The sequence below is a fragment of the Rattus rattus genome, chromosome 12, assembly GCF_011064425.1.
Source record: "Rattus rattus isolate New Zealand chromosome 12, Rrattus_CSIRO_v1, whole genome shotgun sequence".
In the NCBI taxonomy this organism is placed as follows: domain Eukaryota; kingdom Metazoa; phylum Chordata; class Mammalia; order Rodentia; family Muridae; genus Rattus; species Rattus rattus.
Genome location: NC_046165.1, coordinates 6,821,278 through 6,844,587, shown reverse-complemented (window position 1 = coordinate 6,844,587; position 23,310 = coordinate 6,821,278). Strand labels below are relative to the sequence as shown.

The following is a 23,310-nucleotide window of genomic DNA, read 5'->3' as shown; positions in this document are numbered from 1 at the left end:
GCAATTTAACAGTTTTAAACAAAGCTCTACAACAACAACAACAACAACAACAACAACAAAGCAGCCAAGAAAAGTAGAGGACAGGAAATAATCAAACGCAGGCTGAAGTCAATCAAATAGAAACAAAGAGAACAATACAAAGAATCAACAAAAAACCAGGAGCTGGTACTTTGAGAAAATCAACAAGATAGACAAACCCTTAGCAACACTAACTAAAAGTCACAGAGACTCATGCAAATTAACAAACTCAGGAAAGGGAGGGGCTGGAGAGATGGCTCAGCAGTTAAGAGAACTAACTGTCCTTTCAGAGGTCCTGGTTCAATTCCCAGCAACCACATGGTGGCTCACAACCATCTGTAATGGGATCTGATGCCCTCTTCTAGTGTGTACTCATATGCATAAAATAAATCTTTACAAAAAGAAAGAAAAGAGACATAACAACAGAAACTAAGAAAATAAAAAAAATCATTAGGTCTTACTTCAAAAGTCTGTACTCTACAAAATTGAAAAATCTGAATGAAATGGATGAATTTCTAAACAGATACCATGTACCAAAGTTAAATCAAGATCAGGTAAAAACTAAACATTTTTACAAACCCCAAGGAAATAAAATCAGTCATCAAGTCTCCCAACCCAAAAAAGCCTAGGGCCAGATGAATTTAGTGCAGAATTCTACAAATTCTCTTCTTCAAAGAGCTAATGCTCAAACTATTCCACAAAATAGAAACAGATTAAACACTATGATTAGACATTCATTCTACGAGGCCATAGTTACCATAATACCTAAATGTCACAAAGTCCCAATGAAGAAAGAGAACTTCAGGTCAATTTCACTTATGGACATTGACACAAAATTCTCAATAAAATTCTTGCAAAACAATTCCAAGAACATATCAAAAACATCATTCATCATGATCAAGTAGGCTTTATCCCAGGGATGGTTCAATATAAGAAAAATACATCAACACAATCTACTAAAAGAAATAAAGGAAAAAAAAGATCATCTCATTAGATGCTAAAAAAGCCTTTGGCAAAATCTAACACTCCTTCATGTTAAAAGTCTTGGAGAGATCAGCAATTCAAGGCATGTAACTAACATAATAAAAGCAATATACAGCAAGCCAACAGCCAACATCAAATTAAACAGACAGAAATGGAGGTTGGTGTCCTCATGCAGATGAAGGCAGACACACCAAAAAATAATGAGGCCTGTCAATGAGAAGAAAGGGAGGCGGGAACAGAAGTTTTAGAAGGAGAAAGAGCCAAAGGGGGAAGTAAAATGGAGGCAGACGTAAACCACCCACACCGTGCATCTCCACATAGATATAGGTTGTTATGAATTCTATACGCAAATTTATCTTATCCAGGTAGGCAGTCTATATCCTTATCAATTGGTTGTAAATTTATTGTGTGGATGTATTGTTCATTGAGTATTTAACATATAAATCTGATTGATGGGTTACAGTTTGCTGAGTCATCATTGGGGCTAGCATGGTGTGGGACCACACTAGCACAGCCCACAGAACATGATGTATGTGTCAGGCGTGGTGACAACCCGCCAAGGGGACAGTGTGTGAAAGCAGCTGACAGAGAAACAGCTGGAGTGCGCAGATTTGTACAGAGTGGGAACTCACAGGAGCTATTTCTGCCACTTTTTAAAGTATACTGCAACAAGAAACTTGAGGTAATCCCACTAAAATTAGGGACTAGACAAAGCTGCCTAATCTCTCCCTATCTATTCAATACAGTACTTGAAGTTCTAGCTGAAGCAATTAAGACAACAGAAGGAGAATCAAGGGAATACAAACTGGAAAGGAAGAAGTCAAGGTATCAGTATTTGTGGAAGATATGGTAGGAAACAATCAATCCCCCAAATTTTACCAGAGAAGTCCTTCAGCTGATAAAAATATTCAGCAAAGTGGCTAGATATAAAAGTAACTCAAACAAATCAGTAACTCTCCATTATATAAAGAATGAATAAGCAGAGAAAGAAATTAGGGAAACAACACCCTTTACAATAGTCATGAATAATATAAAATACCTTGGTGTGACTCTAACCAAGCAAGTGAAAGATATGCATGATAAGAACTTCAAGTGTTTGAAGAAAGAAATTGAAGAAGATCTCAGAAGATAGAAAGACCTCTCATGCTCATGGATTGGCAGGATTAATATAATAAATATGGCCATCTCGCTGAAAGCTATCTACAGATTTAATGCAATCCCCATCAAAATTCCAACACATTTTTTTACAGACCTTGAAAGAAAAATTCTCAACTTCATATGGAAAAACAAAATACTCAGGATAGATAAAACAACCCTGAACAATAAAAGAACCTCAGGAGGAATCACCATCCCTGACCTCAAGCTGTATTACAGAGCAGTAGTAATAAAAACTGTATGTACTGGTACAGAGACAGACAGGTAGATCAATGAAATAGAATTGAAGACCCAGAAATGAACACAGACAGCTAGGGCCACTTGATCTTTGACAAAGAAGCCAAACCTATACAGTAGAATGAAGAAAGCATCTTCAATAAATGATGCTGGTCTAACTGGATGTCTGCATGTAGAAGAATGCAAATAGACCCTGCACAAACCTAAGTTCAAGTAGATCAAGGATGTCAATATAAAATACGACACATTAGACCTAATAGAAGAGAAAGTGGGAAATGCCTTGAACACACTGGCACAGGAGACAATTTCCTGAACCAATGTCTCAGGTTCTAAGATCAATATTGATAAATGGGACCTCTTCTGTAAGGCAAAGGACACTGTCAACAGGACAAAACAGCAGCCTGAAGAATGGTAAAAGATCCAAAATATATAAAGAACTCAAGAAGCGAAAAGTCCAATACACCAAAGAACCCAATTTAAAAAATGGGATACAGAGATAAACAGAGAATTCTTAACACAGGAACCTCTAAAGCTGAGAAACAAATAAATGTCCAAGGACTCTTGAAATTCCACTCACAGCAATCAGAATGGCTAAGATAAAACTCAGGTGGCAGCAGATGCTGGTGAGGATGTGGAGAAAGAGGAACACTGCTCCACTGCTGGTGGGACTGCGAATGTACAACCACTGTGGAAATCAGTCTTGCGGTTTCTTAGAAAATTGGAACTAGTTCTGAGACCTAGCTATGCCACTCCTGGGCATATACTAATAAGATGCTCTACCACTCCCCAAGGACACATGCTCCACTATGCTCATAGCAGCTTTATTTTTAATAGCCAGAAACTAGAAACAACCCCAATGTCCTTTAACCAAAGAATGGATGCAGACAATGTGGTGGTACATTTACACAACGGAATGTTAGTCAGCTATTAAAAATAGTAACTTCACGAAATTTTGCAGGTAAATGAATGGAACTAGAAAATATCCATCTGAATGGGGTGACCCAGACCCCAAAAGACATGCACTGTACATACTTACTGATAAGTGAATATTAGCCATAAAGTACAGAATACCCATGATACACCCCACAGACCCAAAGAAGCTAAACAAGAAGGAAGGCCTAAGCAAGGATGCTTGGATTACACTTAGATGGGAACACAAAATAATTATAGGAGGCAGAGGAAAGGAGGAAAAATGGTGGGAGAGGGGACAGGGAGGGAAAAGGGGAGGCAGGATCAGGTGAAGGAGAGACAGGAGAAAGGCCCAGAGGGCCAGGAGATGAATGGGAATCTGCGGCTGCCTGGGGTACGGGGGAAGGGAGAATCTCTAGGAAGTCCTAGAGACCTAGGAGAGAGAAGGCTTCCAGGAGTCAATGCAGGTGACTTTAGCCTAGCAGTGGGTCATGGAACCAGAAGAGGCCACCCCCTCCTATAGCCAGGCAGGACCCCCAGAGGAGAGATAAGGACCATCCACAAAACTATCCTGTCTAAAAGAGATGAGGGATGGGACAGAGAGTGAAAGAATGGCCAAGCAATAGTTGGGCCAACTCAAACCCCATTCCATAGACAAGCACCAATCCTTGCCATTCTTATGCAATGCTTACAGACAGGAGCCTAGCATAATGTGGGGCAGTGGACTGTGAAAGAGACCCTGACTCCTGGTCAAGATAGGTCGAATCCTTGGGGATCTTAAAAGGGACGCCAGGTGCATTCCCAGTCTCCCAGGATATCAAGACCTCATATAGCCCCCCACCCCATAGACCCCTGTAGAGAGGTTTGAGACAGACCAGTCACGTAGGGCAATGGCCCAAGCCTCTCCTCCACAGGTGAGGATGTGACCACAGGTCACGCAGGCTTAAGAAAATCAGTCATAGAGACAGGACCACGCCCATGAATATGTAGGTGAGATCTTCCCAAGCTCTTAGGCTAAACCAATAGGAAGTACCTGCTGTCGGACATTGACCCATCCAAAAACTGTATTTAAGAGTCCTGTTCATGATAAAAAGTGTGCAAGAATCACTCTGTCGTCTGAGAGCTTCTGTCATAAGAGCTGTAACACCGCCGCTTGGGGAAGAGGTCTGCTCTCCAGAAATCACTGCCAGAAACTCCCCTGCATCCTGCCATGGCTAGTCAGTCCCCTGCTGGCTAAGCCTGGCCTCTTATGGAGGCAGAACAACACCTGCCTGAGTTCTTTTCCTTTCTCCTGAATCTGCACACCTAGCCCGACCAGAGATCTCCGCGGGAAACCTCGGGCATGGAGGCCCACAGCATAACTGTCCTCTGAGAGGCTCTGCACAGTAGTGGATTGAAAGAGATGGATATACCACAGCCAAATAGTAAATGGAGGTCAGGCTCACTTATGGAAGAGATGAGGAAAGGAACAAAGACCATGAATGGATAGATGGAATCCTCATAGGAAGACCAAAAAAGTCAACACACCTTGACCCCTGAGAGCTCTCAAGAGTCTGAGCCACCAACCAACCAACAACCAACCAACCAACAACCAACCAACAACCAACCAACCAACAACCAACCAACAACCAACCAACCAACAACCAACCAACCAACAACCAACCAACAACCAACAACCAACCAACAACCAACCAACAACCAACCAACAACCAACCAAAGGACATACAGGGGCTGGAACAAGCCCTCTCCCCTGCACATATGCAGCAGTCAGGCAGCTCAGTCTTCATGGCTGCCTTGTCTGACTTCAGAGGAGAGGATGCCCATAATCAGGGTGAGACTTGATGTGCCAGGGTGGGTGGATACCCAGGGGGCCTCACCCCCTCAGAGGAGAAGGGGATGGAGGATGGTAGTAGGAACTGACAGGAAGGGGAAGTATCTTTTGGGACATAAATAAACAATGAGTTTTTAAAAAGAATAACAACTGTGTAGGCAAGGAATATCTGACACCCGAGTTCTGGGTTTCCTATGGAGTTCTGGGTTTCCTATGGAGTTCTGATCGAATTACTGAACTATACTATTAGTCATTTAATGTGTCACTTTAAATGATGTAATTATAATGTTTCAAGTGGAAGTAACTTAGCTGCTAAAACATTCAAACAATCAGAGGCGCTTCCTGTCAGTACATCCGCTGGTCAAGGAGAGCCCAGCACAGAACTGGGGGTCAAATGCCAGTCTGGAAGTCACCATTAACGATGCCACAGCTCTGGCGAGTGTCAGACCTAAGAGTCTAGAGACTGACACAGGAAGGTGACATGCAGAGAGGGCTTCCCTGAGACAACAGTCTACTCTTTATGCCTCACTTAATGGCAGATGGTAAGTGGTCGGTTTCACCTCTTTCTCTGTAAATTAGCTACTGACTGAAATCTTTATAACACAGATTAGTCGTCGATAAGGCTGTGGATGATTAAAATGGCAACAACTCAATAAACTCAGTTTGAGGGGGAACGGTGGGAAAGGAAAAAAAATACATTCAGTTTGAACATGTAAAAAAGTGTCTTTTGCCTTGTCTCTTGAATATAGAATTTATTTTTATAACCTAATTCACGGCATCTCTAGGTCACTGTAATTGTTGGAATACTGCCATTTACACATGATGACCCAAGTCCATCTTCGGTCATTTACTTTCTTGCTTTCCTTGAGAAAACAAAGTAAAAAAGAAAACCCTAAACAAACAAAACAAACAAAATCCAGAAAATTTGATCCTCCTGGCAAAACCAGCTTTCTTCTGTCTTGTGCACCCTCTCTGCCCTTCACCCTTCCAGCCAATCACCATTCATGATTGTTGCTCTCAATACCTAGAAAAAGTCCTACACTGGATCCCCAGTCGACAGCATAGCAGGTTCTGAGAAGAATTCCATACCAGGCCACCAACGCACAGCCACCACACTCTTTAATATCTAGAGATGGCATCAGAATCTAAGGAACAGAACACCAACCAACAAGGACAGGCCAGCCATCAACACCTAGTACCATAATCGCCTGTCTCAGATACCAGGTGCTATGGTGACAACAGTGACAGCCAGGACAATGTGTCTCCACAGGGCCCAGCAGCCCTGCCACAGCAGGCCCTGAGTACCGGCTCCAGTATGAGCTGAAACACAGGCCTTAAAAGACCCTTATGAAGTGATCCATGGAAACACGAACCATAAAGGAAATGAATAAATCAGCGCACAGCCTGAAGGTGAGAACTGAATCAATGAGGAAGACCCAAACTGAGAAGAGTATGGAGACGAAAACACTTAGCGACTCAGACAGAAGCCCTGGGATGGCCTCACCCACAGATGGAACCAAGGTCGGAGACCCTAGGAACTAAAAACAAGAGAAGAAATGGTCAGTCAGAGAAACTATTTTTGAAAACTCTAAACAATTTCCACCACCCCCCACCAAAAGAACCAAAGCACGAAACACCTAGAAAATCTAGTACACAATGAAAAGGGCAAAATCTAAGGATAAAAGTAACAGGGGAAGGAAGAGAACAGGCCAAAGACACAAAGAATATTATCGAAACTGACAAAGAAACTTTCCTTACCTAAAGGCTGTGGTACCCATCAAGGTCACAAAGCATAAAGAACACCACATAGACTGGACCACAAAGGAGATTCCCCACAACACACAATAATCCGAACACTGAGCACAGAAAACACAGCTTTCAATCTCACGATCTAGTAGAATAGCACCTGACTTCTCGGTGTGGACTCTGCAAGACAGACGGCCTGGACAGATGTGCTGCAGATGCTGAGACCACAGGTTCCAGCCCAGACTACTCTACCCTGCAACATTTTCAATCACATGGGTAGAGAAACAAGGATATTCCATGCAAAGCCAAACTTAGGCAGTATCTATTTCCAAATCCAGCTCTACAAAAAGTACTAGAAGGAAAACGTCAACCGGAGAAGGTTAACTACACCCAAGAAGACACACAAACAGGAACAACCTCAGACCATCCAGTCACACAAGGGGAGAAAAGCCCGCACCACAACAAAATAACAGGGTCAACAAGCACTGCTCATCAATAACTTTCAACACCAATGGTCTCAACCCTTAATCAAAGGACCAAGACTAACAGGATGTACCTGACAGAGCCTCCATCTTTACACTGTATCCAAGAGGCACACCTTAACTTCAAGGTCAGACATCAGCTCAGGGTAAAGGGACTGAAAAGATGTTCTAAGCAAGAGGACCCTGGAAACAAGCCAGTGTAGCCATTCTAATATCTAAGAAAATAGGCTTCAAACTAAAACTAATCAGAAGAGATAGGAAAAGGACACTACATATTCATTACAGGAAAATCCACCCAGATGACATTTCAATTCTTACTATGCCCCAAACACAAGAGCAACCACATTTGTACAAGAAACACTACTACAGCTTAAATCACGTTTTGATCTCCCCACACTGTTAGTGGGAGACTTCAACCTTAGCAAAGCTATGGTCCAATTGCAGACTTCTCTTTTTAACCTAAATCCTTATTTTTAATGTGTCTTGGTCTCTCTTTTCTGGTTGTAATCCCCAACTTCAGCAAGATGTACAGATTTTGTTGAATTATGAAGAAGAAACACTATTATCTCTTCCTATATAGAAATTGCATTGCTATTCATAGACTTATCAAAATGGCTTTGAACGGGTTTTATTACTTTCCTTTAAATTGCAAAAATGCACTAACAAATGTTTTAAAAAAGGCAAAAGGCCACCAATGAACTCCTGCTGCACGTATGATGGCAGTTAAGAGGGACAACTTTCTCCTCTTGGAACCATTGTTAAATCATAACGAATTATAATCTAAGCCCCTGGTCAAAAATGAAATTATAGGAGCATTAGTTACGCAAGCACCTAACTAAATTATGCTATATTACTTTAGAAATAACTAACAGGAAGATATGCTCATTACCGTCTCGGGTTAAGTAATGCATGTGCTTTGCGACAACAGCACTCTTGTCTTGTGAATCCAGGAAGGAGAAAGTAGAGAAATCTTCAATATCAGCAGTTACTGAAATAAATGTTTAATAACAAGTTACTAAAACATTCACATAAGCATTTGCAGCACAGCAGAAGAATAGTTATTTACCTGATGAAGACAGTAAGTTAAGATACTGTGGTTCAGTGTGCAAAATCAAAGAATTTAGCCGGGGTACAACGTTACTCTTCTCCATCAGGAAATCAATTGCATTGATTTCATCCGTTATTTTGCCCTAAAATAGAAAAGTTTTACTTTATTAATATGTACCATTGTATACATATTGTTATATAAGTAACTCATACAAATATATTTAATTTAAAATAAAATTTCAAAGCATATAATATTCCATTGCTGTAATAAACTTTCTTATAAAATTACAATTATAATTAACCTTTTATTTCATATACCTATATATCTGATAAGTTTAATTATTAATTCTTAAATCATCAGAGTAAAAAATTTTATATAACTTATGCCACTAAAATTTCAATATATTTATATCATTCATGCCATTTTCTTATAAATGCACACCTACCATAAAAACGTCTCTTTGTAGATATATAAACGCATCCATCATTTTTTCCAGAATGGCCCCTTTTAGTTCTTCAGTGTCTATCTCTTTGAGGCCAAAGTGTTCACCGTTATAAAGAGCTTGAGGCAAAGGACCTAGGCCGGTCATCTTATAAAAGTTTGCTCCTTCCTAGTTATTAAAGATACCAGTGTCAAACAAAATATGGTTATATGGGAAAGGAATGTAAAATAAAGAAGAAACAGTGCCATATTTTTAAGTCATAGGAGAAGTTGACAATTTCGTTATTTATACCCGTGCATACAAATAGCAGGAGTCAGCACGTGTCTTCTGTCAAGGGTTAGCGTATGAAGGGTTAGCATATGAATATTTTAGTCTTTGTCAACTCTTTGTCTATGTTCTCTCAAATGAGCTCTGTTGTTAGTGGTAGGAGATTCAGGCAATTCATAAACACATTTTTTGGTTTTCCCAAAAGTTACTTACAAAAGCAAGCAGTAGTGGTTCTGCTGAGTCTTGATGTCTAATGTGACACTTACTTAAAACTAAAACATTTATTTATACTACAAACTATACCATTATTCATTTATTCAATAAACACTTCTTGACTCAACCCACGAGAATTACATTATCCATACTGAAAATAGAATTGAATGTTGTACTTCAAGAAGTCCACTAAATACTTACAAATTAAAGCAAGGTTCCAAGTGGGTCCAGAAAAGGATCATTTAAGAGTCTGAGCATGAAGAGGGAGGGTTAGACAGTGACACTGAAAGCCTTAGAAGATGAGTTACAGTTTCCAGGAAGACACCATGGAGAAAGACAGTCCAAGGGAAGGGACAGCAGAGCAAGAGCTGGAAGGGAAGTGAGAACATGGCGGTTCAGGAGATGGCAACGAATCTAGGTGTGGTCTCTAGGTGCTGTGAGACCTGGGGTCGGAGAGACTCAGTCAGAAGGCAGATCACAGGCATGCATCCTCAGTGCGTAAATTCCACCTTCTGGAGAGGTCATACACCTGATGTGTGCTACTAAGTGTAGGGTTATGATCAGAACCAACATTCTCACAAGTAGCCTAGGAAACTGTGCAAATTAACTGCTCCTTTTCTGATACTGGATCCAAAGTACTTAAATTTTGGAAAATGTGTAGACTCATTTTCTTATGCAGGATCTAAATGCTAAGTCATGATCACACGGTTTCAGACTCTGAAGCATTTGGAAATTGGGTAGGGATGTTCAACCTGAAGCATTATTACACCACTTCATACATGACAGGGCAGACACAGAGTAGGTCATCTTCAATGTCAAATGGCTATCATACTTTAGAACTTGACCTATACCCAGATGTGTCTGACCTAAAGTCTGAACGCTTAACCACAGTACTGTATTATGGCTGCACCTATGGGCAGACATCTCCTATAGGATGATGAATGTATAGAGATAACAAACACCTAAATACGTCATCTTGAAGGAACTTATAGCTTGGTAGAAGGAAAGGTGAATCATTACAGCAGGAATGAATAGAGCTCTCGGAGGTCCCAATGAAGGTTCAATGAGTACTGCACGGCCATTTTATCTATTTTAAAAAGGACACATCAGCAACACTGAAACAATGAGCTGCAGCCTGCTGTGGGTGGACAGCAAACGAGAACCAGAGCATGGTGTGCCAGTGGGCAAGGAAGGGTCAGGGAGGGTGGCATGCAGAAGGAGTACAACTTGATGGTTTTTCTGGAGGATGTGAAGGAATAAAAAGCGTTTAGGCTATCTAACACACTTCCAGCAGAGCTGGCTGGCAAGAGCAGTGACCCGATCTACTCTTTATGGTAAGGCATGAAGAAGGACCATGTCACCCCAATAGGTTTGGTGTAACAAGGGACATGATGGACTTAGCTTTGACTTCATATGTTTATGGAAAATCCTCTAAACAGATGAATGCCTACTTCTTTGCCTTGGCTTTTTACTGGTGTGTGTGTGTGTGTGTGTGTGTGTGTGTGTGTGTGTGTGTTGGCTGATTAGCATTAGGCATGCTGCACAATTCAGGCATGCGCCACAATTCTCAACTGTTTTATTTTTTTAACAGGGATCTGGGGATTTTACCCACTGAGCCATCTCCTAGCCCTGAATGCATGTGTGTTGACTCTTTAAAAGATTTCCCTGCGGGAAATACAGGTCTTCCTTTTCCTCCTAATCTGTAACTTCTAATTAAGAAACCTTAGCTACTAAGGATAAGCCTGTGACATTCACTGTACAATTTCATATACCTGTACGTTCAGAGGGATCTCACAGTAGATAAAATACTAAATAGAAAAGCTGAAGTTGTCTTCCATTCACATTTTTTAAATTGTAGTCACTTATTAGTTTGATTTTTGGTACATATGGTAGAAATCATTGTAGACCCTCATTTTTCCTAAAATGTTTGTTTTAAACAAAACATTTTTATTGGATAGTTAATGTATTTACATTACAAATGTTATCCCCTTTCCCAGTTCTCCCCTCTCCTATCACCCCTCTCCCTGCTTCTATGAGGATGCTCCCCCTCCCACCCACCCACTCCCACCTCAACACCCTGGCATCCCCTACACTAGGGAATCTTATTGAGTATTTTTGCATCAATACTCATGAGGACAATTGGTCTTAAGTTCTTTTTCTTTGTAGGATCTTTGTGTAGTTTAGGTATAGGCGTAAATGTGGCTTCAAGGAATGAATTGGGCAGTGTTCCTTCTGTTTCTATTTTATGGAATACTTTGAAGAGTATTGGTATGAGGTCTCCTTTGAAGGTCTGATAGAATTCTGCACTAAACTCATCGGTTCTGGGCTTTTTTTTGGGGGGGGTTGGGACACTTTTTATATGATCCTGATTTAACTTTGGTATCTGGCATCTATCTAGAAATAGTCCATTACATCCAGATTTTCCAGTTTTGTGGTAGGAACTGATAATTTTTAAATTTCCTCAGTTTCTATTGTTATATCTTTTTTAATTTCTGATTTTGTTAATTTGGATGCTGTCTTTCTACCCTCTGGTTAGTCTGGCTAAGGGGTTTATCTATCTTGTTGATTTTCTCAAAGAATCAGCTCCTGGTTTTGTTGATTCTTTATATAGTTTTTTGTTTTTACTCGGTTGATTTTAGCCAAGTTTGATTATTTCCTGCTGTCCACTCCACTTGGGTATATTTGCTCCTTTTTGTTCTAGATCTTCTAGGTGTGCTGTCAAGCTGCCAATGTATGCTGTCTCCAGTTTCTTATTGGAGGCCGCCAGAGCTATGAGTTTTCCTCTTAGCACTATTGTCATTGTGCCCCATAAGTTTGAGTATGTTGTGCCTTCATTTTCACTAAATTCTAAAAAAGTCTTTAATTTCTTTATTTCTTCCTGGACCAAGTTATCATTGATTAGAGCTTTGTTCAGCTTCCATGTGTAAGTGGGTTTTCTGATGTTTTTTTCTTGTTATTAAAGACCAGCCTTAGTCTGTGCTGATATGATAGGATACATGGGGTTATTTCAATCTTCTTGTATCTGTTGAGGCCTGTTTTGTGACTGATTATGTGGTCAATTTTAGAGAAGGTACCATGAGGTGCTGAGAAGAAGGTATATTCTTTTGTTTTAGGAAGAAATATTCTATAGACATATATTAAATACATTTGGTTCATAACTTTTGTTAGTTTCATTTTATCTCTGTTTAGTTTCTGTTCCATGATCTGTCCATTGATGAGATTGGGGTGTTGAAGTCTCCCACTATTATTGTGTGAGGTGCAATGTGTGCTTTGAGCTTTAGTAAAGTTTCTTTTATGAATATGGGTGCCCTTGCATTTGGAGCACAGATGTTCAGAACTGAGAGTTCATCCTGGTAGATTTTTCCTTTGCTGTGTATGAAGTGTCTTTCCTTATCTTTTTGATAACTTTTGCCTGAAAGTCCATTTTATTTGATATTAAAATGGCTACTCCAGCTTGTTTCTTGGGACCATTGCTTGAAAAACTGTTTTCCAGCCTTTTAATGAGGCAGTATCTGTCTTTGTCAGTGAGGTGTATTTCCTGTATGCAGGAACATGCTGGGTCCTCTTTAAATATTCAGTCTGTTAGTCTTTTTATTGGGGAATTGAGTCCATTGATGTTAAGAGATATTAAGTAAAAAGTGATTGTTGCTTCTTGTTATTTTTGTTATTAGAGGTGAATTATGTTTGTGTGGCTATTTTCTTTTGAGTTTATTGCAGGAAGATTACTGTTTCACTTTTTCTAGGGTGTAGTTTCCCTCCTTGTGTTGGTGTTTTCCATCTATTATCCTTTGTAGGGCTGGATTTGTGGAAAGATATTGTGTAAATTTGGTCTTGTCATGGAATATCTTGGTTTCTCCATCTATGTTAATTGAGTTTTGCTGGATATAGTAGCCTGGGCTGGCATTTGTGTTCTCTTAGGGTCTGTATGACATCTGTCCAGGATCTTCTGACTTTCATAGTCTCTGGTGAGAAGTCTGGTGTAATTCTGATAGGTCTGCCTTTATATGTTACTTGACCTTTCTTCCTTACTGCTTTTAATATTCTTTCTTTGTTTTGTGCATTTGGTGTTTTGACTATTATGTGATAGGAGAAGATTCTTTTCTGGTCCAATCTGTTTGGAGTTCTTTAGGCTTTTGTATATTTGTAGCCATCTCTTTCTTTTGGTTAGGGAAGTTTTCTTCTATAATATGGTTGAAGATATTTACTGGCCCTTTAAGTTGGGAATCTTTGTTCTCTTCTATACCTATTGTCCTTAGGTTTGGACCCTCATTGGGTCCTCGATTTCCTGGATGTTGTGGACTAAGAGATTTTTGCTTTTTGCATTTTCTTTGACTATTGTGTCAATGTTTTCTATGGTATTTTCTGCCTCTGACATTCTCTCTTGTATCTCTTGTATTCTGTTGGTGATGCTTGCCATGTGTGATTCCTGATCTCTTTCCTAGGTTTTCTATCTCCAGGGTTGTCTGCCTTTGTGATTTCTTTATTGTTTCTATTTCCATGTTTAGATCCTAGATGGTTTTGTTCAATTCCTTCACCTACTTGTTTGTGTTTTCCTGTAATTCTTTAAAAGATTTTCATGTTTCCTCTTTAAGGGCTTCTACTTGTTTACCTGTGTGCTCCTGTATTTCTTTATGGGAGTTATTTATGTCCTTCTTAAAGTCCTCTATCATCATCATGAGATGTGATTTTAAATCCAAATCTTGCTTTTCCAGTGTGTTGGAGTGGCCAGAACTTGCTGTGGTGCCATGTAGTCTTGGTTTCTGTTGCTTAGTTTCCTGCACTTGCCTCTCGCCATCTGGTCATCTCTGGTGTTAGCTGGTCTTGCTGTCTCTCACAGTGGCTTGCCCCTCCTGTGGGCCTGTGGGCCGTGATCATAGCAGTGAGAGAACTCCTGGGAGACCAGCTCTCTCTGCAGAGGTTCAGGTATGGAGGGCTCTGGGTCAGCCTTAGCTCTGGGTGCAGATGAAGACTGGAAGGGCCCATTTACATTTTTGCAATGAGAGATCTTAAAACTTTATTAGGCAAGTCAAGTATGAAATATTGGTATTGTAACTACTTCCATGTTTAACAGACTCTTAAATTTCTTGTCTAACTGAATGTTGCCCTTTTCACTAACATCTTCCCCAGTCCTCCTGACTCCCCGAGCCTCTGATAACTCCCTTTGTCCACTGCGGTTGTGAGCCCTGCAGCTCAGATTTCACAGGAAGTCAGAGTGTGTGTACTGCTCTTGTGCCTGGCACTTTACTTTGTAGTGTGTCCACTCTTACCTTTCTCCTGCTATCATACTTGGAATGGGCTCCCAAGATATCCAGAATGTCGGCATGAGGAAATTTATTTTGAAGAACAGTCCTCACATCATCCACAGTGAGTACATGACGACCCTTCACTTTTTGGTACATCTGTGAAAACAGAGAGTTTTTTTTTTAATGGAAATTAATGTTATTTCTCTAAGAACATAATTGTATTTACAAAACAAAGAACATGCTTTTCATTTGAAGCAGGGTCCCATGTACCCCAGGGCTGGGATTACAGGTATGTGCCACACCTGGTGTTTGCAGTGCTGGGGGCTAAACACAGGGTTCATGTATGGCTGGCAAGTATTCCATCAATTGAGCTACAATTATATTTAGAAAATGTAAAAACTGTTGTATAACTTTCAAAATGATAACAACTTCCGTTAACTGCATTTTAATCAAATTAGACACTAATTTTAATAACTTAGTTAAAATGTACTTGTAAATTATTGAAGAATGACACTCAGAAATGCTCTGTTTTCCTTTGACTGCTCTTCAGTACACAGGACCGCACATCCTCTTACCTCCTCCTACTCTGTGTTCTACGCACAATGTATGCTTCCCATTCTTTCTCATTGCTCTTTTTTTAAACAGGGTTGTGGTATATACATTGTGTGCATGTCTCTGTGTGTTCATGTGTGGTGTACACATGTGTATGTCTCTGTGTGGTATATATTCATGTGTGCATGTGTCTATGTGGTATACACACATATGTGCATGTGTTTGTGTGGTATACACACAGGTGTTCATGTATCTGTGTGGCATATACATGTGTGTGCATGTTGTGTCTGTGTGGGTGAGCTTTTGGTGTGTGCATATGTGGAGGACAGAGACTGACTTGGGTTTTCTTCCTCTCTTTCTCTGCATTGAACCTACAGCTCACTGTTTGGCTAGACTGCCAGGCCAGAGTGCCCCTGGGATCTTATTGCAGTCTGATCACAAACAGTGGGGTGACAGGTGGGCACTGGCAAGTGAAGCTTTGTTATGGGTGTGGCAGATCTGAATCCACATCCTCCTCCATGTGTACCAAGCACATGATTTAGATACAGATCTAGGGATGATGTGGTTGGTTTCAAGTGTGATGTGGTTTTCTAAGGATTGTTCACACCATTCTGATTCTATAGTAGACAATGCAGAGCAGACAATCCAAGTGCAAGTGACAGATACAAACTATGGTAGATGCACTCATTTCTATTATAAAATGGTTATATAGATTTAATATTGGTAATGCCCTCACTTTCTCAGTGATGCTTTTTAATGATATGAATTCTTTTAATGAGGTTCTTAGCAATTTGTGACTTATCTTTGCAATATACTTCCAGACTTAGTATATATCTTATTTCAATTTATTTTAAAAATTTATGTATTTCTTTTGCTGGCATGTCTGTCTGTGTGAGGACGCTGGGTCTCCTTGAACTGGAGTTCAGATTGTTATGAGCTGCCATGTGGGTGCTGGGAATTGAAACTGGACCCTCTGGTAGAGCAGTCAATGTTCTTAACCACTGAGCTATCTCTCCAGCCCCTTGTTTCAGTTTTTAATTCAATATGGTTCCTTTTACAACAATACAGATGAATATTAATGAAAGGTCCACGTGAAACCAAGTCTCTTATAAACCCTTATAGCAACTAATAAATCAGTAAAATTAAGGTAGATGTATCACTGACAAATATTATTACATGGCAGTAGTGTTCAGAGCAAACTTTCCTATTGGGATATTTGTCCATCCCTTGCCCTTTAATTATCGTCAATGGTGATCAGCACGCTACTGCAAACTCTCAGGCAACACAATTTTAATACAAAGTAGCACAAGAGCAAGACTATGTGAGCCAGCCTATACACTGCACTACGTGCCTGGTTTAAAGCTCTACTTACAGCTCCTGTTATTTCCCCTTAGTCATGTCCTTAGAAACGCCTGCATTTTCTTCATGAATCTTCTCCAGACTCACACAGCGTGCGGTCACTCACCAACCTGGGTGTCACTCATCACACATCCCCCATCTGGGGTCACTCATCACACATCCCCCATCTGGGTGTCACTCATCACACATCCCCCATCTGGTGTCACACATCACACATCCCCCATCTGGTGTCACACATCACACATCCCCCATCTGGTGTCACACATCCCCCACCCCCCATCTGGGTGTCACACATCACACATCCCCCATCTGGTGTCACACATCACACATCCCCCATCTGGTGTCACACATCACACATCCCCCATCTGGGTGTCACACATCACACATCCCCCATCTGGGTGTCACACATCCCCCATCCCCCATCTGGGTGTCACTCATCACACATCCCCCATCTGGTGTCACACATCACACATCCCCCATCTGGTGTCACACATCACACATCCACCATCTGGGTGTCACACATCACACATCCCCCATCTGGGTGTCACACATCACACATCCACCATCTGGGTGTCACACATCACACATCCCCCATCTGGGTGTCACACATCACACATCCCCCATCTGGGTGTCACTCATCACACATCCCCCATCTGGGTGTCACACATCACACATCCCCCATCTGGGTGTCACACATCACACATCCCCCATCTGGGTGTCACACATCACATATCCACCATGTTTATATTCCACTCATTGTTGACAGTTGCACAATTACAGTTACGAAGTAGTAACAAGAAAATTGTATGGTTGGGGTCCCCACACTATGAGGAACTACATTTAGGGACACAGCATTAGGAAGGCAGGGACCTGTCTTTAATCATCACATGAATGACTTTATTCAAAGCTGTAGCTCAGGAAACTGTTTTTTAAAAGAAACAAACAAAAAAGAATTTCGCCTTCCAGTTTCTGTCTGTGTCCGAAGCTGACCCAGTCCCACAACTCTCTGTACTCAGATCATGGGGGTCAGGGGGTAAGAGCTGGATTCTCAGAAGTGCAGACAATCGTGAGAACTCAGGGGAGACCACCACTTCTGCTCACATTCCTGGGCCAATAGGAACCTGCCTGGAGCCTTCTGGACACAGGAACTGAGGAGTAGTCTGGGACAGGACCCTTCTGGTTTCCGTCTACACCCGAAACTGACCCTATGCCACAACTCTCTATACCTAGATCCTGCTGGGAGAAAGCCTGTCTCCAGGAGTGCTGACACACAGGCTTATAGGAGGGTCAAGCCACTGACAGAGACAGCAAGACCAGCTACCACCAGAAATAACCAGAAGGTGAGAGGCAAGCACAGGAACCTAAGCAACAGAAACCAAGACTACTTGGCATCATCAGAGCCCAGTTCTCCCAACAAAGCAAATGCTGGATATCCCAACATACCAGAAAAGCAAAATTTGGATTTAAAATCACATCTCATGATGATGATAGAGGACTTTAAGGGCATAAATAATTCCCTTAAAGAAATACAAAACAAAAAACAACAATAAAAAAAAAACAAAAAAAAAGAGGGAAACAAGCTGAAGCCCTTAAAAAGGAAACACAAAAATCCCTGAAAGATTACAGAAAAACACAATCAAACAGGTGAAGGAATTGAACAAAACTATCCAGGATCTAAAAGATGGAAATAGAAACAAAGAAATCACAAAGGCAGACAACCCTGGAGATAAAAAACTAGGAAAGAGATTAGGAGTCATAGACGCATGTTTCCTCAGAAAATTAAGACACAGTACTACCTTGAGGATCCAGCTATATCTCTCTTGGGCATATCCCCAAAAGATGCTCCAAAATATAACAAAGACACATGCTCCACTTTGTTCATAGCAGCCTTATTTATAATAGCCAGAAGCTGGAAAGAACCCAGATGTCCTTCAACAGAGGAATGGATACAGAAAATGTGGTACATCTACACAATGGAATATTACTCAGCTATCAAAAACAATGACTTCATGAAATTCATAGGCAAATGGATGGAACTGGAAAATATCATCCTGAATAAGGCAATCCAATCACAAAAATCACACATGGTATACACTCATTGATAATTGGATAGTAGGCCAAAAGCACAGATTATCCAAGATACAATCTACAGTCCACCTAAAGCTCAAGAAGAAGAAAGACCAAAGTGTGGATGCTTCAGGCCATCCAGAGACTGCCCCACCTAGGGATCCAGCCCATATACAGCCACCAAACCCAGACAATATTGCAGATGCCAAGAAGTGCATACTGACAGGAGCCTGATAATAGCTGTCTCCTGAGAGCCTCTGCCAGAGCATGACAAATACAGAGGTGCATGCTAGCAGCCAACCACTGAACTGGGAATGAGGTCCCCATTGGAGGAGTTAGAGAAAGGATTAAAGGAGCTGAAGGGGCTTGCAACCCCATAAGAACAACAATGCCAACCAACCAGAGCTTCCAGGGACCATCCAAAGACTGCACATGGACAGATCCATGGCTGCAGCTGCATATGTAGCAGAGGTTGGCCTTGTTGGGCACCAATGGGAGGAGAAGACCTTGGTTTTGCCAAGACTGGACCCCCAGTGTAGAGGAATGTCAGGGTGGGGCAGAGGGAAGGGGTGGGTGGATGGGTGGGGGAACACCCTCATAGAACAAGGGGGAGGAGAAAAGGGATAGGGGAGTTATGGATAGGAAACTGGGAAAGGGGATAACTTTGAAATAGAAAAAACATCCAATAAAAAATAAATAAAAAGGGGGGAAATTAAAGGAAGAGTGATAATATAATTTAGAAAATGCTTGCCTAAGAAAGCTTCCTTGAGTATCTAAATATCTCCATGCTTAAAAAAATGATACAGATCTCAGCTCTCTCACAAATTCAACTTAAAATTTATAATACAATGCAAAGTGAAGCATTTAATACAGAGTAATAAGCAAAAAGCCATTTTCTATTATATTTATTCTCTAGTTCACACATACACAAGTTAAACACGTACAGGGTCAGATTAACCTTTGTAAATTGATAGAGTTGGTAAAGGCTCAGCTGCCTGCCTATAATACTGGGACAATGGTATATATTTCACCAGACTATTTGATGAATGAAATTTATCTGTACCAGCTTCCAGGAACATTTTCATATATTTAAAATGATACAATAATAAACATCGACACAAGAGAGTTGTTTATTATGAAAACTTTATCTAGTGTATAAACTTACATGTGTCATAGAAAGAAATGCTTCTGACACACCATAGCTTTCTTCAATATAACTGAAAGCTCGCCAAAGAGCAACCCCAGCATCTGTTGTTCCATCAACTTCATTGTCTATAGTAAGAATGAAGACAAAGCCAATTCTGGGAAAAGAGGATTAATCAACAAGGTCACAACCACCTCTTGAACAACAGTGATTACTACTTAAAGTATTGCCCTGCGGCCTCCAGGTTAATGCACTAGATAAGGGAGGAGGCAGTCGTATCTGGGAACTTTGATGATAATGTCTATTTGCCCAAATACTCCCAGCTATCACAGTCCTGCAAAGTGTCCCCTTTAGAGCATTCGCACTATCTCCTCGCCAAGCAGACAGACAGGTAAGAGCTCTGCTCAGCTTGACGGGCAGGCTCTCCCATGAAGGCACTCGGCGTGCTGTACAACTCAGGCCTCACTCCCAGTGTGACAGCTGCTGCTTCACACAGCACAGCCATGCCCACAGTGACACACTGTAAGCAGTACTAGACTTACTTTATAGTTTAGTAATATAAGTTTATAATTACCGAAGAGGGATTTCATTAAAATAAAAAAATTCTGCCAAATTTATAAAGTCCAAGGTATATTCTTGAGCAGGATCAATAAACAGAACCTAGAAGAGTAAACATAATCATTATTATAAGACTTAGAATTTAAATGAAATTTAAATATCGTTTAATTTTTGTAATTTTAAGGCATAAAATTCAAGATGCAAGATTTCAAAATTTAGCTTGAATATATAAAGTATTATAACTTCGGAAGCTTTATTATAGTTGTGTATTAAACATAATTATGCATAGAACCTTCAAGGATGAAAGGTGTTCTTTGTGGATATACAACATAAAGCACGTATTTCCTACAAAATGAAAAGACCGCATTTCACATGGCCCTCTGCGAAGATTTTACAAATTCCTGAGGGGTCTCACAGGGCAGACACAGAGTTCCCGGGAGAAGCAAACCCGCAGGGCAGTCTGGGTGTCTACGCACTTCAGAGTCAAAGGCTTGTTCCAATATTTAGAACCGTAATATTGAACCAATAAACATTCATGAAAAATAGAATATACATATTTTTCTTGACTAATAAACTCCAAAATATAGCACAAATTATAAATTCCTTTGAGATAATATACAAATCTCATAATAAAACCATATGAAAGATAAATAACGATTAACAAATGAAGTGAAATTACTGGTTCCAGAGGCCACTCCGAGCCTGGTGTCCCAGGGAAACGCGTCTTACACCGGATGTGCCTGCTCGCCAACAGGAAGATAATCAAAAAGAACGGCATCTGTATAAAAACTAAATAAGCACTAAAATATAAAACTCACCAAATTATGAAAATTACGCCTTACAGAAGGCACTGTTCCATGTAATACTGGCTTTAGAAATTCCCAGCAACTTGTCGGCCAATCAGTATACAAAGCGTCATTTTCTAAGTCATTGATCCACTAGAAAGGAATCCAGAACCTGTTAAAGCTACGTTAAGATAACAGTTACATCACTTTCAAATTTAATTGTTTTTACTGTATTAAATCAGAAACGAACACACAGAGTTTTCTATATTTCTGATATAAAAAGTCAGTTGAATAAAGAATATATCACATATGACAATTGTATGCTTCCAAAAAGAAATAAAAACTTTGGCTCATTAAACAAAGAACTGTTTGTTTCATTTGAAATGATGTGTACTGGTTGGTTGATGGTGGCGAGGGAGGTATGGATGCTATGCCTGCAAGGCCAAAGCCCAGATCCTCCTGGGACTGGACACACTAGCTACAGGCCTTGTAAGCCATCTGACTCAGGCAATGGGAACTGAACTGGGGTCCTCTGCAAAACCAACAAGCACTCTTAACCAGCCCCCATTCTATAGACGCATAGTTAAAACAATCAACTGTTTTCCCTCAAGTGTTTCCATGGAGCAGTTAATATTAACTGTCCCTCCTGAATCCATCATAAAAGCTGAGGAAAGCCATGCAAGAACATGGAATGAGCGTAACAAGCAACATTCAAGAGTGGAATCATTCTGACCCTCGAGATGGGCGGGCATAAGGGTCTACTTTTACTTCACGTTTGTCCCAGAGGACATTTTCAAACCTTGAGGAAGAGAGCTCAAACACAAAAGTCAGATTCGTCTGAAAAGTTATAATTAGGCATCTCAAATTGCTATGACTCTGCTCTCCTTTGCAGGAAGCAGGAGGGGGTCTGGAAGGGAAAGAACTGCAGGGAGGCCTGAGTGCACGGTCAGAGAGACTGCCGAGTCCATTCGCTGGCCTCGAACCTGCACGCAGACAGATAATACACTCCTAAAAGCTCAGCAGGAAAGAGATGCCGCAGTGCCAAGAAGACAGGCCACAGTGCAGGGTGGAGCTCAGGGGGTAAACACCAGGGACTGTCACTGGAGACAGAGGGCCACAGCCTAGAAATAAGACAAAAGAGAAGAAAGCCACGAAGCCCAGGAGAAGGTTCAGCAGAGACAACAGAGCACCTGGCATTTGGACGCTCAGCCAATTCTAGCTTTGCCTTTAAAAAAAAAATCAAGCTCTAACTCGTATTTTTAAAACAGCTACAAAGGTTAGAGGAATGACACGGCAGTACACGCCCATAGCCGAGGCGTTCAGGAAGCTAACGGAGGCAGCCCCATCTCCACGGAGAGAAACCCAAATGCAGCCTGTCACGGGGAAGAAGACTAAGGCGCTGGGGTCCTGAGACTTCCCCGGCATCTGGAATCTATAGGCTCTGGGATCAGCACATACCCAGGAAGCACAGGAAAAGCTCACTCAGGAACTCTGGCTGAGTATCCTCCAACTTAGCACCATGTCCACATGGTCTGCGAAGACTGAGAGACTTCCTACTTCTAGGAATTTACTCTGCTCTTTTGCAGATTTATAACATACAGTAACATAACAGACTACCAGCACACACTGCACAGTAGGAGGAGGCACACACTGCACAGTTGGCTGCAGCACACACTGCACAGTAGGAGGAGGCACACACTGCACAGTTGGAGGAGGCACACACTGCACAGTTGGGGGAGGCACACACTGCACAGTTGGAGGAGGTACACACTGCACAGTTGGCTGCAGCACACACCGCACAGTTGGCTGCAGCACACACCGCACAGTTGGAGGAGGCACACACTGCACAGTTGGCTGCAGCACACACTGCACAGTTGGAGGAGGCACACACTGCACAGTTGGGGGAGGCACACACTGCACAGTTGGCTGCAGCACACACCGCACAGTTGGAGGAGGCACACACTGCACAGTTGGCTGCAGCACACACTGCAGGCACACACTGCACAGTTGGAGGAGGCACACACTGCACAGTTGGAGGAGGCACACACTGCACAGTTGGAGGAGGCACACACTGCACAGTTGGAGGAGGCACACACTGCACAGTTGGCTGCAGCACACACTGCACAATTGGAGGAGGCACACACTGCACAGTTGGAGGAGGCACACACTGCACAGTTGGAGGAGGCACACACTGCACAGTTGGCTGCAGCACACTGCACAGTTGGAGGAGGCACACACTGCACAGTTGGAGGAGGCACACACTGCACAGT

General features: G+C 41.4%; 1 protein-coding gene across 1 annotated transcript in view; it reads right to left on the bottom strand.

The window, feature by feature from the left end:
- Uggt2 (UDP-glucose glycoprotein glucosyltransferase 2) overlaps nt 1-23,310 on the bottom strand; it is a 156,685-nt gene that overhangs the window by 82,378 nt on the left and 50,997 nt on the right. Inside the window, exons 13-19 of the mRNA XM_032917211.1 lie at nt 21,074-21,193; nt 20,272-20,357; nt 19,719-19,854; nt 14,600-14,731; nt 8,856-9,020; nt 8,429-8,552; nt 8,252-8,350 (exon numbers count right to left, since the gene is read on the bottom strand). Of these exons, the coding sequence (XP_032773102.1) occupies nt 8,252-8,350; nt 8,429-8,552; nt 8,856-9,020; nt 14,600-14,731; nt 19,719-19,854; nt 20,272-20,357; nt 21,074-21,193 (862 nt within the window). The remainder of the gene's footprint in view (nt 1-8,251; nt 8,351-8,428; nt 8,553-8,855; nt 9,021-14,599; nt 14,732-19,718; nt 19,855-20,271; nt 20,358-21,073; nt 21,194-23,310) is intronic.